Source organism: Mirounga leonina, unplaced genomic scaffold (assembly GCF_011800145.1).
Source record: "Mirounga leonina isolate KUSES-001 unplaced genomic scaffold, KU_Mleo_1.0 Mir_150, whole genome shotgun sequence".
Lineage (NCBI taxonomy): Eukaryota > Metazoa > Chordata > Mammalia > Carnivora > Phocidae > Mirounga > Mirounga leonina.
Genome location: NW_023270374.1, coordinates 37,418,196 through 37,434,786, shown reverse-complemented (window position 1 = coordinate 37,434,786; position 16,591 = coordinate 37,418,196). Strand labels below are relative to the sequence as shown.

The following is a 16,591-nucleotide window of genomic DNA, read 5'->3' as shown; positions in this document are numbered from 1 at the left end:
AGCTTCCTCACCTGCAAGTAGAACGTCCAACTTCATAAGGATGTTGTAAGGGTGACGTGGGGAACGGGAAAAGTGCTGAGAAATGGGCAGGGCCTGTGATAAGTACCCCATAATTATCAGTTATTCTTCATCACTGTTCTTTAAGGGTGTTTACTGTACTGATCCCGGTGCTTCCTGTTGCTAAAGCAGCAAAGGCTACTTGTTTGAGCCTGTGACTAGCCACAGGTTCAGCCCGGTGTCCCCAGCATCCCCTCGGAGCCTCCCAGTTGCTGGCAAGGACGGCTCCCCCACTCCCTCCACCCAGCCACTCATCCCACGGCTTCTTGCCGCTCTCTCCCATTGGCCAGGCCCGGGTCACATGTCTGCCTCTGGGCCAATCACTGCAGCTAGGGAGCCAGGAAGTGCTGATTGGCTCTACCTGGGTCACATGCTCCGCCCTACAGTCAGGCTGCCCCTACCTAACGCAGTAAGGGGGTGGCAGGGACCCCAACCCCAGCTGGAGGAGTTTTTTCCAGCGGGGAGAAAATTCTTTGCTAAGACAGTAAATAGCTAAGGTGTCAGCTATGTGCCAAACACTGTTTCAGGCGTTGGGGATACAGATGTGAAACAAAGCTGACAAAAATCCATGCCCTCAGGAAGCGGACACTCTAGTGAGAGTGGGTGGGGAGGGGGGACCCATAAAGAAAGAGGTAAAATACGTAGTTTGTCAGGGGTGGGAAGGGAAGAGATTTCTGCTAACCTACAAAGACAAAATGTAAGCAAAGACCCGAAGGAGGTGAGGAAAGGGCCTTGAGGATACCTGGACGAGGGCTCCAAGCAGCGGGAACAGCAAGTGCAAAGGCCCTGGGGTGGGGACGTGCCTGGCATGTGCAAGGAACAGCACAGAGGCCATGTGGCCAGAGCCAAGTGGGCAAGGGGAAAAATGGAAGATGATGAGGTCCGAGAGGGGATGAGCAGACCGTGTAGGATCTCGTTGGCCCTTTGGAGGGTTTGGGGTTTTGTTCAGCATGAGATGGAAGCCCTTGAAGGCTTTTCAGTGGAAGGAGACAGGCTCTTTGGTTTTAACAGGATCCTCTGGCTACTTGATAGAAGGAGGAGGGGGTAGAAGCAGGGAAACCAGTTAGGAGGCTGTTAGGATCCAGGCAGGATTATCCTACCAGCTAACACTGTGCCTCGCACATAGTAGGCCCTAAATAAAAATTTATAAAGTAAATGAAGGAAGACATAAGTGGCCGAGCTGTCTGGACCACCTGGCCCCAGCACACGGGGCATCTCTCCACACCCTACAGTCCCCTTTCTCCCCTTCTCCCTGAGCACTCTTCCATCCGGTCAGTGCCTTGTTCTGCCTCCGGCCACATCCTCCTCTCCCAGCCCCTCACCTGCCCAATCATTCCCAAACTCCTCTTGGCTAATCTGTTGGCAATTTGGGGATCCTCAGAGGAAGACTACCATCTGGGTCTTCCTGGACAGGTCTGGGTGAGGTCCCGGGAGCTTCCCCGAAGCTGTGGTCTGTGGGGCCGAGGGGTCATTGGTCCACCAGAGACTTGTTCCTCTGTGCAGATTAACAGATAAATCTAGAAGCAGGAGTGATGCTTCTGAACACTTGGGATACTAGACATTTCCAGAGCTGTCTTCCTCGACTGGCAAGCCTTTGCCAAGGTCTGTGAGAAGACACAGGACAAAGAGAAGGAGTCAGGCGGACCTTGCAGCAAGCTGGTGGGAATGAGACAAGGTGTCCGAGGGATAATCAGAACATCGGGCTGCTGGTGCTGTACAATTCACCACATACTCTCTGTTTAACCGCTTTGAATCTTTTTCCAAGGAGGAAAAAAAAATGGAGGCAGAATCCCATGTGTCATTTTTAATTGATTTCTTCAGCATCCAGAGAGGCTGGCACAAGGCCAGGGGAAGTCAGAGCTGGGGGAATTCATCAAAAATCGACCTACTGATGACGTGATCTGATGAAATAATTAGCCCCTGTTATTCACCAGTCTCCAGTCACAGAGCTTTGACTTCTATCCAGAGGGGGAGCATCCTGGCTGGTGGGTTATAGTTGCTGGGGAGCAGGGGGTGAAGGGGACTGTGGTTGGGGGTCTGCATGAGAAAACCAACATGGGTGCCAGGAACAGAGTCCAATGATCACGTCTCCCAGCTCCACTCACCATCTGGCCCAGAGCTCCCAATGCAGGCTGCAGCTCCCAGCTCCATACCTCCCTCACAGGTCCAGAGCCCCAAAAGACCCTCAGAGGACACCTGGCCACCTGCTGCTCCATTTGACAAATGAGGAAGGAAACAGGTTGGGAGCCTCAGGAACTTGCCCAGCGGTCTGCTTCCAGGGGCTTCTGTTTGAGCAGTCTTGTCGAGCCAGACTGGGTTTGAACCCCATGCCTGCCACTTATTTAACCATGTAATAATGAGAAAAGTATTTTCAACTCTCTGTGCCTCAGCTTCCTCATCAATAAAATGGGTATAATTGGATGGGCGGAAATGCAGATTAAACGTAAAATGGACAGATCGGGGGCTGGAGCATTGCAAGCTCTCTGTTTCTGATAGAAGAGAGTTGTGGGGCATCCCTTGGAAAGTCTCTCGATGTTATTTTAGTGCTTGATGTCTATCTGAAGGCACATGAATGTGCCTTTCACACATGAAGGTGAGATGTTTGGTGCATCAGTTCAAGTGCAAAGCACAAAGCATCCTGATGTGTTTCCAGGGGCGGGTGGGACACAGACTGATAAACAACATGATTGGAGGACAACCCCATGATTTGGGGTAATTCAGGGACCGATTCGATGGTGGAACATGTCTCCTTTTCAACCCTCTCCCAGCCTCCCACTCCCGCCAGCAGAAAGTCTGGGACGGTGCTAATGCATTTTGACTCCTTTCAACACCTAGAAAGAGAGCAGGTACAGGTGGGAAAGCAGGTGGGCACAGAGCTCAGCTTAGAGCCTTAGGAAGGAACGAGAAGCTGTGAGACTGAGTAACAGTGTCTGCTTTCTTTCATTTTGTGTGAGTTAGTTTGATGGAGACGGGAATGCCAATTTTTCCTTTACCCTTGGATAGAAAGTTTGCTTTTCCAAAAACACGTATTTATGTTTTTATTTTTAAATAAGGCCATGTCACAGTGGAAGGGTTGTGCAGATGGACCAGCGACGGGGGCTGTGGCACCTGAATGGGGGTCGTTGGGAAAGGTGCGTTTAGGGGAGGGGACCCACGCTGAGCAGTCAAGGGGAAGCAGAGGTCAAACTATCTCTGCCATTTCCTCCCCAGGGTGATCTCAGGCCCGTGATTAAGCCCCCGAGTTCTCAACTGTAAAATGGGGACAGCACTCATACCTGTGTGGGAGGTGGTCGGAGTGGAGGAGACTCTGCAAGCAGAGCGCCCGTCACAGCCCACCCACAACTACAGCAACCATCATCCAGGAATGGTTTACTCTGTGAATGATGTGTTCTGGGTCATTCCGTGTGCCAGGCTGTGGTCTCAGCGCTCTGTATGAACCCATTTCATCCTCCACACCCATTTTATAGATGAGGAAACTGAGGCACAGAGTTGAGTTATTTGCCTGGCGTCACCCAGCGAGTGAGTCCAAAGTCCATGTCTTACCCATCCACAGTGTGGCACACAGCAGGTGCTCAAAACACAGTTGGTGCGGTGGATCTGGCTGTCGACAGGCCACAGGATGGAAGCTGATGCTTGCGCTCGGGGCCTGTGAAAGTCACAGTTCCCAGGTCAGCGCTCCTGAGAATGTGATCACCCTCATCTCCCCTCCCTGCACAGATGTCCTGTTGGAGGCCCCTGGGGAGGGAAGCACTGCGTGGAGCCTGCTTCTGCTCCCAGCCTGCCCCCAAGAGTGTCGACTAAAGGCATTACTTCCAGGAGCAGTTTGGGGTAAGGGAGCAAACAAGGAATCTTGCAACCCCCGGAGGGAGCTAGGAAGGGAGGAGAGTCATCGCTACCCGCAGGCTTGAAGGGGCAAGTGGAGGCTGAGGGGTGCCCCCAGGACTGGAGGAAAGCTAGAACAGTGGCCAGCCTAGAGAGACAAAGGCACTGGGGTGCCGCTGATGCAAGGCGGGGAGCAGAGTTGGATAAACACGCTGATGTCCTGCCTCCCCCTGCGCAGCAGCCTCCCAGCAGAACTCCCACTGGCAAAACCGCAGGAAGCCAAAGATGGGGCAGGTGCAGTCTGCAGAGGCGAGACTGGCTTCCTAGGGCACAGAGCAGAGTGGAAAATGGATCCGAGGAACAAAGAGCAGCCCACCCCGGGACCCTTCCTGGGGGAGGATGACAGGGGAATGGGGTTGGTGATGCCTCTGAGCCTCCATACCGAGGTTATGGCATGGCCCTGCCAAGTCCCACGTCCCTCGGTCTGCAGAACTCAGAGGATCTTAACAAAATCTCCATTCCTTTAGCTCTCAGAATATTTATTTGGTGCTTACTACTACGTGACAGGCCTCATACTAAGTGCTGGGGACCCAGCTGTGATTAACAGGCGGCCTACCCTCGTGGGGCTGACCCTTTAGTGGGGGGAACTGGGCAACTAAGATAATTACAGGTTGTAGTAGGGATTGTGAGGAGAATAAAACAGGTTACAAAATATAGAAAGTGCCTCGCGTGGGGGCACCACCTTAGATAGGGCAATCAGGGCAGGCCTTTCTGAGGAGGTGACATTTGTGCCAAGACTTGGCAGAGGAGAGTGAGCCCAGGATAGAAAATCAATCTGGGAAAAGACTTCCAGGCTTAAGGAAGAACAAGTGCAAAGGTCCTGGGGCAGGAACACACTTGACTTGTCAACAGAAAGAAACCCGTGGGGCTGGGGAGCAATTGGGAGGAAGGAGGAGAAGTAGGCAGGGGCTGGAACACTTGAATCACCTGTAGGCCCTGGTAGGGAGTGTGTATTGTATTCCTTGGGCTAGGGACGCCAAGGGAGGGTCTGAGCAGGTGAGGGACAGGACTGGGGCTAAAGTGAAGTGAGTGCCTCGCACTGGTGCCACCTGGAGTGAGTGAGTCCCTTCTATCTTGTGCCCTGAACACCTTGCTGGTCTCAGCCTGGGCTAGGCTGCAGAGTGATAACATGGGATTTGCATTTTAGGAAGATCCTGCTGGTGCCCTGGAGAAATCGGAGGGTGGGGGTGCAGTCGGGAGAAACAGGGGACCTCTTAGGGGGCTGTTGCAGTGGCTCATCCCCTTCTATGGACCAGAGCCCTTGATGAGTCCCCTGAGCTGGGACTTCGGCAAGGGTGGGGGGGAGGTGGGCAGAGTCCTTCAAGGTCACGTGGCCCCACCTCCAACAAGCTTGGTTTCCTCCTGACACATCTCCTTGCTCACTCTCTCTTGTTTTAAATAAATGAGACCTAAAGTCTATATCTGGAAAGACTTGAAGGCTCATTTCCTCAAGAAGTAGAAAAATGACCACAGAGAGCAAAGAGCAGAACAAGATCAGACCTGCCCAAGCCAAGATGCGCCCATCCTGCCTTCCCTCCCACCTTTGCTTGTGACCGCATCTGACCTGGGGGGTCCAGGAGTGACCGAGGTCACAACTGACTGTGACAGCTCTTCTCCCGTAGCTTTTTAGCCCTCAGTTTTCTCTTTTGTCCTTTTGTTGATTCTGCAAACTTAAAACCCATGTGAATAACTTGTCCAGCTATGGGATCTGTCTGCAGGGCGCCTTCACACACATCCCTGCTGGCTTGAGCTCCTATAACAACCCCGTCTCCCCATTTTATTCACGGGAAAACTGAGGTCCCCTACTGGCTTGAGGGGGAGGACACCCAGCTGGCGAGCGACAGAGCTGTGACTGGAACACACACAGGGTTGTGTAGCCCTGCTCATCCACACCCTACCTGAGCCACAGGCTGCCCAAGAGCGGGGACTGCGTCCTGCGCACTTCTGCCTCCCCACCCCCAGAAATGTCTGGGCTCCTTCTTTTCCTTTCTTTGGGGCTGATCTGTCTGCTGAACCGGTTGGCGGGTTCGGAGATAGGCTGGCTATCTGATGGGGGCCAGGGCCACCACCAGCACGTTCAGAAGACTGCCAGCCCAGGGGAGAAATCTTGTCTGCAGAAGCGGTCACAGAAAGCTTTCCTGCCACTCTGTTACCTGAGCACATTGTAAGTTCTTTCCTTCTCACTTTCTCTGAGTTAGGTTTCCTCTGCTCCCAGCTCCCCCTGATCAAAGGAACCCTCGTTGTCCATGCAAGGAATCATTATGCAAGCCCGAGCCGTCAGGCGGCCTTTACGTAAAGACTGACCTGATTCTTTTCCTCCTACTTTAGATCCGTGAGTAGAGCGGGAAGAAGGGACCAGAGACACGTCCACAAAACGCCACTTCAGACTCGTGGGTCCTGCCAGAAGCCCCGGATCGGCAGAACGTAAAATGGCCCCCCCCAGCCTCCTGCTTTGCTTGCTCTCCGCAACCGTTTTCTCTCTGCTGGGGGGAAGTTCGGCGTTCCTGTCCCACCACCGCCTGAAAGGCAGGTTTCAGAGGGACCGCAGAAACATCCGCCCCAACATCATCCTGGTGCTGACGGACGACCAGGACGTGGAGCTCGGTAAGCAGCCGGCCCGCAGGCTCTGAGGCTCCTGACGCAGGTTGGCCGTGGAGACCTGTGGAGCTCGCTTGGATGTAAACCAAGTCATGGGGGTTTGTCCCCCACGTGTGCATTTGCAGCTTGGTCCGCAAGGCGAGGGGTGTCCAACTCGTTCCTGAGGCAGAACCCTTCCTGGATTGCTCCAGAAGTCCTAAGGAGAGATGCTGAGTCCAATTCATTATTTTCACCCAGTTTCTATTGAGTACCTGCTGTGTGCCGGGCAAGATCGCAGGGCCTGGAACTTCAGTAATGAGTAAGACAGGTACTATCCCTACTGTCGTGGAGTGAAGGCCACAGGTGATCAGCAAGGTCACGGGGAAGATCATTTCAAGAAGGGAGAAACGGGCTGGTGATACTAAGAGGGTGCTGTACCGGATGGGGGCAGGGAGGGGGAACCACTTTGAATTGGTAATCAGGGAGGGCCTCTCAGAGGAGGTGATGTTTGAGCTGACACTGAAGCTGAGAAGGAGCCAGCCGGGGTGTGTGTGTGTGTGTATACACACAGGCACATGTGGGCCCTGCTCCTCCAGTCTTAACCACTTCAGGTGGGCTCAGCCGTCCTTGGTGGCATCCAGGGACAGGGAGGGTGGACACTCTTGCTAGTGACCTGACCCTGTTCACAAAGACGGTGCCTCAGGAGGATGAGCTTGCCCGCCTCCTCTGTGGAGCGCCCTCCCCTCGCGGTGCTTTGGCTCCGGGTAAAGCGGGTGAGGACAGGGCCCCTTGGCAGGGTCCAGCTCACTTGCACCGATGGCAGGCGTGTCTGCCTCTGGCTGATGTTCTCAGAGCTTCTCCAGCTCACAGTCTCAGCGCCTTCATTCCCCACGCGAGCCATCCACGCCGCTCCTTGGCCCGTGCAGAAGCCGCCCTGGCTCCAGCCCTGCGCTCCCACACCAGACCATAGGCTCCTCCGTCTGAGCAGTGCGTGCTGCACCTGCGTGAGGCTTTTCTCCCCCACGTGTCCCTTTGCCTGAGGACAAGCCTCCACACCCGAGGCCGCCAAGAGCGAGCCCTCCAGAGTCTGTCTCAGCTGCACCTTCTGCTCCCCAGGCTCAAGCTCCACTGATATTTCCAGCTCACCATTGGGGGTCTCCCTCAGGGTAAGCCTTCTTTCTCCCTAGCTTGTGTCTTCTCCCCACCACCACCACCTTGAAGTCACTGATTTTACAGGTTCTATTTCTCCAACAGGAAACCGTACACAGAACTGCCCTATAGAAATATAACAGGATCCATAAATGCAAATGATAGAAGCAATTCTAAATTTTCTAGTAGCTACATTTTTTAATGCTAAAAAAAAACAGGTGAAATTAATAATGTATTTTATTTAACCCCATACGTCCAGATGATTCTCTCTCAACATATCAGTCATTAAGGAGATAGCTGCATTTTTTATATTGTTTTTGAAATATGGCCTGTAATTTACACTTAGAGCACATCTCATGTAGGACTAGCCACCTTTCAGGTGCTCAATAGCTGCTTGTGGCTACTGTATTGGACAACACACAACGCCTTGTGCATTTTCCTCCTATAGATTTCCCTTCTAATCATCAGTGCTACTGTGTACTGTGAAGAGAAACCTTTTAAAAAGGGAAAACAGCACGTGCAAAGGCCCTGAGGCAGGAGCAAGGAGACACATGGGGCTGGAGCCTGGGGAAGGGAGCTGGAATAGAGACTGGAGAGAGAGGATGGAGCTGAATCTTGGAGGCTCTCGTGGGTTGTGGTAGAGAGTGCCAATAGTTGACCAGGTGAGGGGTGGGCTTTTTAGCCTCTATCCACTGTCAAAGGACAATTGAATATTATAGATGACAACTAATGTAAAGGTTTACTGGATAAGCCTTTGCAATGAAACCTGAGATTGTGGTGAAGATCCAACTGTGAATCTACACTCTTTTTGGATCCATTATTAAAAGCATACACCAGCCTTTTTAACTGCTAAGAAAAGGTGATTTATATACATCCCAGTTGCTCCTTATAATGATTTGTGTTAATGATCACAAGTATAGATTTTTCTCAGGGAGCTTATCAAGTGCAAGAAGACTTTGCAGCCAGGAAGCAATCAAAGCCCAGAGCCTTTATTGACAGTTGGACATACAGAATACCTATCTGTCCGGCAGCATCTAGCTTGAACTGTGTTTGATGACCATGGGGAGTCTACAGATCATGGCCATAGGGATGCAAGTTTTGTTTCTGGTAGAATTTTGCAGAGACCCCTTGCACGTAGCACCCGGATCTCTGAGCACACAGGTCTTGCTTCACAGGGCCCCTCGATGGTAGTCATGCCTGGGAGTTCAAGACTGCCCAGACACCCACTTGTGCGTTCGGCAGATACCTATTAAGCATCCAACTCTGTGCAGCGCACCGTGCTGGGAGCTAGAGGATGGGAAAGGAACATTCCAGGCCAAGAACAGAAAGGCAAAGACACAGTGTTAGTTAGCAGTGAACTTGGTAGGTTAGGACAGAAGGAAGGTTGTGGGGTGGAGAGAGCCGGGATAGAAGTGGAGAGAGATAAGGCCAGGAGTCGACTGGGACCAGGTCATGAGGGGCCTTGTGGCCATGATGAGGGTTTTAAGTTTTAGTAAGATGGACATGGGTTCGGGGGCCTTTAGCAGGGGCCGTGAGCTGACTTAGGTTCCAGCAGGATCCCTCTGGCTGATGTTCCATTTGGGATTGCCAAGAGCAAGAGCACAGAGACGGGGAGCCCCATTCGGAGGCTTGCGGGAATTGGGCAGGGGGTGATGGAAGCTTGGACCCAGGGTGGGAGCAGTCACAGGTGGGGCACCGACAAATGGTTGGTTGTGGGGATTAAGGAAAAGAAGAAGATCAAGGGCTACTCCTAGACTTTTGACCTGAACCAAGGTGAATGATTGAACAGCCACCCTTAGGAACAACACATTTTGGGGGCAGCAATGTGATCCAGCTAAGCCTCATGTCAAAATGTGATCGTACGTTTACATCTGTGACTCTCGAATAAAACCAACAGAATATGCAAATATAGAAAAAGGATCTATGGGCATGATAAGGACACAGGAGGGAGGAGAGCAAGGAGAACCACAGCTAACTTGAAATACATAGATTCACTCTATTTTACAGAGGGAGGGATTAAGGCACAGGAAAATGAAGTTTCTTGTCCAAGGTCACACCCACATGGCTAGACTATAGCCAGGCAAGACTGAAACCAGAGCCCTTGGTCTTAACCACTGTTCTACTTAACCAGTCTCCTGGAATGGCTGTTGAGTTGTTTCTAGATTGTTCGTGTGTTCATTAGTTGGCGTTCACTGTCACAAATACCATTGCCAGGAATGTCATTATGCATGCATCTCAGCATACGCTGAGAGAGAAGTTCCAGGCAGTGGGTTCGGTGCACTGAGAGCCCTCGTGTTCTGGGGCATCTGTCAGCTCCCACGCCGCACACCACCTTGCATAGATGCCCAGTGCCTGTGAACCTTCCCTTCCACGCTCGAGCCACCCCCTCCCCAGCGGAACTGGCTTTTGAAGGAGGCTGTGCAGCTTTCGGGAGGTGAGGGATGGGAAGACGGTAGTGGGGGGGGCGGGGGGACGGTGGGCTTTTTATAAACCACTAGACAGACCCAGATCAATAATGCATGTTCCAAAAAAGGCCAGCCCATTATCTCACAGTCTGCTACAACCGAAACGCAGAGGGTGGTCCTAAAAAATTTATCATCTGCTATTTTCTGCTCATTCGTGCGGCAGCTCTGATGGTTCTCGGGGCTGAAGGCTTCTCGACTGAGCTAATTCCAGGCTTCCTTCCAGTCCCGGGTGGAGAACAGCCGTCCATCCTAATTAGGGTCTGGTTGAGAGAACTGGGGTGGGACACAGACAGAGGGGCTCGTCTCGTGCCCTCATTGCGAGTTTGGGGCGGGGGAAGGCGGGCCGTAGATTCGTTTGCTCTTTGCTCGTGTGCATCTGACACCCTTCCCTGAGTTGTCACTCAGAAGCGTCACATACCCCCAGAGGAACTGGTTCCAGGACACAGGGGTCAGGAAGCAGCCTCCATTATGGATACACTGTCAAGGTGATTGGGAAAATCCCTGTGTCTGGGTGATCCTCGGAGACCAGCAGGGGCTTGGCTGGCCGCCTTTACCAGAAGCATAAGAGAAGGAGAAACACACAGAAGCCGGCGTCTTGTTTGCATCTGGTGTCCTTGGGCCACATAGGCTGTGTCACTGGGGAGCCCTGCCAGGGTTTACTGGTTGGATTCGATCCGGCCAAACCTTTGGTGAGCCTTAGCGGCTCAGACAGGCCTGGGGACACCAAGAGCAGTTAGATTCAGTCCTTGTGGAGCATTTGCGGCATCCCAGGGCCGTCTGTTCCATTATTTGAGATTTTATTGAACTGGACGTACTTTTTGAAGCTTAAATAGTATTTGAAAAGGAAGTCTTAAATTATGACTGTAAATGAAAAACCAGTCTCCACTGCCTTTTTTAAAAGGTCACTGCAAACCCAAGTACAATGAGAACAGCAGTGTTTCTGCATTTGGGCAAGCGGCTGCCTCCCACAAGGCTGGCGTGTCTTTGTCATGAAGGGTGAGGACAACAGCATCTCACCGAGACTTTCTCCTGGCCCCGGTCAGCAGGATGGAAGCTGCGAAAGGGAGGGGCTTTCGTGAGCATGAGCCATGGGCTTTTCATGTTGGAGCCCCACGATTAAGGGGCTCTTGTGCCTGGGGGTTAAGGAGACAGATCCCCAAGCCCCAGAATATCGGGGCTTATCTCCAGAGGGTCCACACAGGGTAGAAACAAGCCGTCTTTCTGAGGCCCCCTCAGATTGCCAGATTCCAGGTGTGCCCCCCAAGACTGCAGGAACGGAGTCGTGCCGTTGTGGCTGATGAAAGGCCACCAAGTGGCGATGTTGGAGGGGCCACAGAAATGCCATGGAAACGAGTGTTCCATTGGATATAAAAACCCATGTCTCACAACCACTTTCTGTCAGTCTGGATTCTCTCAGTGACGAGTGACAGAAACCCAATTCAAACCGGACTGACCATCCACCAAAAAAGGAGTTTATTTGACTCAAGTAAATAAAAAGTCCAAGTGTATTCTGAGCTTCAAATGTGGTTGGATCCAGGAGCTCTGTCTGGCTCTCATCTTGCTCTCCATCTCCCTATTCTCAGCTCTCCTCCAAACTGGCTTCACCCTCAACCCAGCTTTTCACCAGACCTGCGTTAATGGTACAGTGAGCCATCCTTGTAGAAAGAGTGTCTCTCTCCCATGCGTACCAATAAATGGCCCTGAATGAAGTATCTTAGATCTGGTCCTCCCTGGGACAGCTGGTCAACCGTGAACCATTCAGGGGGACGGAATACAAGGATCGGCTGGCCTGGGTCACATGCACATCCTTGGAGTCAGGAATGAGGCCAACCGCCCAGGAGCCATGAGGACTCAGAGAGGGAGTAGGTGTGTCCCCTAAAGGAAAATTCAAGAACTGGTGCCAGAAGAAGGCAAGCACCAGGTGTGCAGTCGAGTCTAGGAGATGCTCAGGGCACACTCACAGGGCTCTCTCCAAAGCAGGGTGCTTATGGGACAGACTCATTCATTCAGCAGGCATGTGCCAGAGGGGATCCAGCAGCAAAAGAAATAGGCAAAATCTCTACTCTTACGGAGCTTACATACTCATGCAAGAGTTAATAGAAAAGATTTATAAAGTATATAGTGCCTACGACAGTGAAAAGAGGTGAGGGGGATAAAACAAGGAAGGGAAGTCAGTAAGGAGAGGGAGAGGGAGAGTGATGGTTTTATGGGGACATTGGGCAAAGAAGGTGAAGGAGCCAGTCAACAGAGTTCCCCCAGGAAGGGCATTCCAGGCAGAGGGAACAGTGGGTGCAAAGGCCCTGAGGCAGAAAGCAGTCCCACCAGGCTCACGGAGCTGCAGGGAAGCCAGGACGGCAGAGCAATGTGAGCAAGGGCGAGGTCTGAGAGGTAATGGGTTGATGGTGGAAGGGTAGATCATGCAGGGTCTTTGAACCGGAGGGAGGATTTTGGTATTCTGAGTGCTACAGACACCAGGGGAGGACACTGAGCAGAGGAGGGGCATTATCTGACTTATGTGTTAATATGACTCCTCTGGCTATGATATGGAGAATAAACTGGAGGGATGTAATAAGAGCAGGGAGCCCAGGGAGGGGTCTACGGCAGGAGTCCAAGCACGAGATGATGGTGGCTCAGACCAGAGTGGGGGGAAGAAGATGCTGCCCCTCGTTATCAGGTAGAGCTGATAAGATAGGCTGATGGACCTGATGTGGAGTGGGTGAGAGGAGTCATGAATAACTCCAAGGTTTGGGCCTGAATGACTGCAAGGAGGGCTTCTCTACTGACAGAGATGGGGAGAGCTCTGGTCAGGAACTCAGTTCAGTTTCTGGACCTGGTAAGTTGCAGAGGCTGGGAAAAACCAGGAGGAGCTGTCCAAGGCAGTCAGCTCTGAGAGTCGCAAGTTCAGGCAAGAGGCCCAGCCCTGGACGAGCTAGGAGTGAGCGAGGGCCAGGGAGGGGGCAAGAAGTGTCTGTAGATCGTGTGCCTGTTTGTGCTTTACTGGGTCCAAGACCCAAAGGGGTCTGTGATCTTGAAAGTTGCAGGCCCCTAACCCAGAGGGCTGCCTGGTGGGAGAGGCAGGCTTTTGAGAGAAAGGCTCGGGAGGGTTTCTGGCCAGGCGCTTGTTTTCCACTTTCCATCTGTGAACACAAGGAAACCACACCCTGTACTACAGACTGATCTCCAGAAATCAATTCTAAATTTCAGGCTTGGGTACTCCGTAGGGGCCAAATGGCTGGAAGCCCAGGAGAGTGTGCCCAGATTCCGGACACCAGATCAGTGTAACTTCCAAGTCGGCCTCTCTTAAGATACCAACTCCTGACATTCCTGCCGTTTCTCACTAGAGTTACAAAAACATGTGGCTACAGGTTATCTCAGGAGGAAGAAAGGCTCATCTAGACCCACCCTGGCGTTCAACTTGCCAAGCACATTCCTGCAGGCCTTTTTTTTTTTTTTTTTTTTTTTAATTTAGCAACACTTGGGAGATCACTTAAATTCTGGAAGCTAACTATATCAGGATTAGGTTTGGCTGCATATAAAAGAAAATATAAAATAACAGTGGCTTAAACAAGATAGAATTTTGCTTCTTACTCACATAAAAATATCTGGAAATTGGCATTCCAGGGCTGGCATGGTGGCTTTAAGGCTATCAAGTACCCAAGCTCCTCTGCCTTTCTGTTCTGCCATGCTTTTTGTGTGGCTTCTCTCATTAAGGTCACCCCCATGGTTCAGAATGGCTGCTGGAGCTCCAGCTATCAGAGCCACATTCCAGGCATCACAGAAGGAGGAAGCAAAAGGGTAAAAAGAATGAACTTCAAGTTAAGTCAGCTCCCCTTAAGGACCTCATTCCAGACATCACGTACAACACAGACAGAACTTACTTAATTAGCCACACCATCTCAGCAAGAAATGTGGGGCACACTCAAATTTGGATTATTCAAGGAGGGTTTAACTATATTTTGCCAAAGTGTGAGCAAGCAAGTGTGGGGAAATCTATTTAGTAACATTGGAGCCATTCCTATCCCAAGCCCAAGGGGATGAGGGGAGCAAATGGTTACTGGAACGCAGAGGGCCACCCAACAGGAGCTGTCCCCCTGTGTTGATATCACGGGGAGAGAAATGGAGGATTGCATACCCCAACATCCGTTTCCTCTTCTGCTGATCTCCCAGGGCCCTCCAGTAGCCAACTCCAGCCCAAAACCAGAGGGTAAAGACAGTTGTGGATACAGCCCATCTAGGTCAGCTCACGGGGCTGAATCACTGGACAGAGAACTGATCGAGAAGGCCAAAGGGAAGGACCACTTGCACATTTAGCTGCAAGACGGTCTGGGAAATGTATTTCCTAGCTAGGTGCATCAAAGATTAAAATCAGGGCCTGTTAGGAAGGGGAAACATATATTGGTGGACAACCGGGGTCTCTCCCACACCAGAGATCAGGAGCAAGGGTCCAGTGAGGGGCAGCACCTCTGGGAGGACCGGGGGCGATGTTGTATGAAGGGCATGGGTGACACCTGCACCATGAGAAGGAGACGGTCACATGGGAACTTGGGATGGGGGGACCATCCCAGGTAGCAGGATAAGCGCAAGAGCCCCGTGGCAGGAATGGGCTTGCCAGGAACTTCGAGGAGGACAGCGGGACCTGGGGAGTGAGGGGGAGAATGATGGGGGAAGGTCTGGATTTTATTCCAAAACCTATAGAAAGTCACCAAGCTGTTGTGAGCAAGTCAAGTATGCATGATTCATGTTTTCAGTGGCTCAGTCTGGCTGCAGGTAGAGGGGTAGTGGCCAGGGGACGAAATCAGAATCAGGGAGGCCAGTGGGTGGCTCCAGGTAGGAGCCCATGGGTGCCCTGCAGAGAGAGCAAGGGGATGGAGCCGGTTCTGTTTTGAGGGTCAGCAGGCAGGGCTTGTGGCTGGATTGCAAGGGGAGAGGAGGAGAATCAAGAATCACTCTGAGGTTTTGGCTGAGTGGATGGGCAAATGGCGGTGCTGTTTACAGGGACGGGGACACCAGGGGAACAGGTTTTCAGGCTCCGGACAGACATCCAGCCACTTTGCACACATCACCACCAGGCCAGTGGCTAGGTCACCGGCTCTGTGTAGCCCATGAGGACAAGTCGGCCAAACAACCCCGGAGGCCCTGCCTCATGGAAGACATAGCCTCTGGCAAGGAACGGGATGTGGGTGGAGCTCCTCAGGGAGGCCGTGACCCGTGAGTGCTGCGACCTGCCCTTTCCCAGGGCCTCTGGGCCACCTCCCTTCCATTGAGAAGGGCTGTATCACAGTTCTCTCCCAGAAGCTTTTCGGCCAGAGCGAGCAGAAGGCAAAGGAGGAAAAATTAACTTCATGCTCTCTCTGATAGTCCAGGGTCCATTCATAGAATTCCAACACGGCCTCTTCGACATCTGCTTCACTGATACCGGGTTGAGGAACCCATTTTGAGCCCTGGCTTCTTGGAGCTAAAACCGGCAACAGCATTTGATTGTATTTTGTGACATCCCAGAGTCAGGAGCGCCCCCACCCCCACTTTGCCCCATCGCGAAGAAAAGTGGTCTGAGCAGCAGGTCCCAGGCATCCGGTGTAATTATTCCGGGTCGAGTTGAAGGCACAGCAATAGTTGGCCATGAGGAGGGGAATCAAATGTCATTGTTCAGGAAACAGTGGAGTCCCTCTGCCCAGGTGTGGCCTCCATTTCTGCGGCTCATCCCCAGGCCTTCCTGTCACTGTCGCCCCCCCCCCCCCCCCACTGTGGGCACAGAGCTATCCTGGGCAGTGGTACGGCCGGGGCCAGCCTCCCGTGGTTGTTAAAGTTGACAAGCTGATCCGGTGACATTGCGGGCATTCCAGGGACACTCAAGGACCCGACGAGGGCTGCCATGGGAATGCCAGCCTGGCAGGTGGTCACCAGTGGCAGGAGGACAGCGCAGGCCACAGGTGCTTTGCCACCTGTGGCCTGAGCTGATGGCCCTTCCTCCTCTCTCCCTGCCCCCTGCCCCAGGTCAAGGTTCTGTTCTAGCCTATACCCAGACCCACCGCTCTCCTCCCCCTCTTAAAGCCTGCTCTCTCTGGGGCTCTGGGTCATAGTAAGTGTTACTTTGATGGTTTACTTAGCTGGTGCCTTCAGCTGCAATAGAAATAGCTACAGGTTGTAAACTCAGTGCCTTTAGGGCCAGGCAGGTCCTGTAAACATGGAAGTGGGGAGCCATGAAGAACCAGAGTAGACCTTCTAAACTGGGCCCCTGTTACTCAGGTCCGCTCACCTTTAGACCCATCAAGGCCAGATCTCTGTCTTTTTCAAGCAAAGCCAGAGAGCTAGATTGATGTGAAATCTCCCTATTTAAAAAAAAAAAAAAAAGAAAGAAAGGAAAGGGAAGGAAAGGAGGAAGGAAGGGAGGGAGGGAGGGAGGGAGGAAGGAAGGAAGGAAGGAAGGAAGGAAGGAAGGAAGGAAGGAAGGAAGGAAGGAA

General features: G+C 52.4%; 1 protein-coding gene across 3 annotated transcripts in view; it reads left to right on the top strand.

Annotated features, from left to right (window-relative positions):
- The window catches only part of SULF2 (sulfatase 2), a 116,064-nt gene that overhangs the window by 21,991 nt on the left and 77,482 nt on the right, over window positions 1-16,591 (top strand). For all 3 annotated transcript variants that reach the window (XM_035006504.1, XM_035006502.1, XM_035006503.1), the window contains exon 2: window positions 6,268-6,543. In XM_035006504.1, the coding sequence (XP_034862395.1) occupies window positions 6,369-6,543 (175 nt within the window). In that variant the 5' untranslated portion in view covers window positions 6,268-6,368. The remainder of the gene's footprint in view (window positions 1-6,267; window positions 6,544-16,591) is intronic.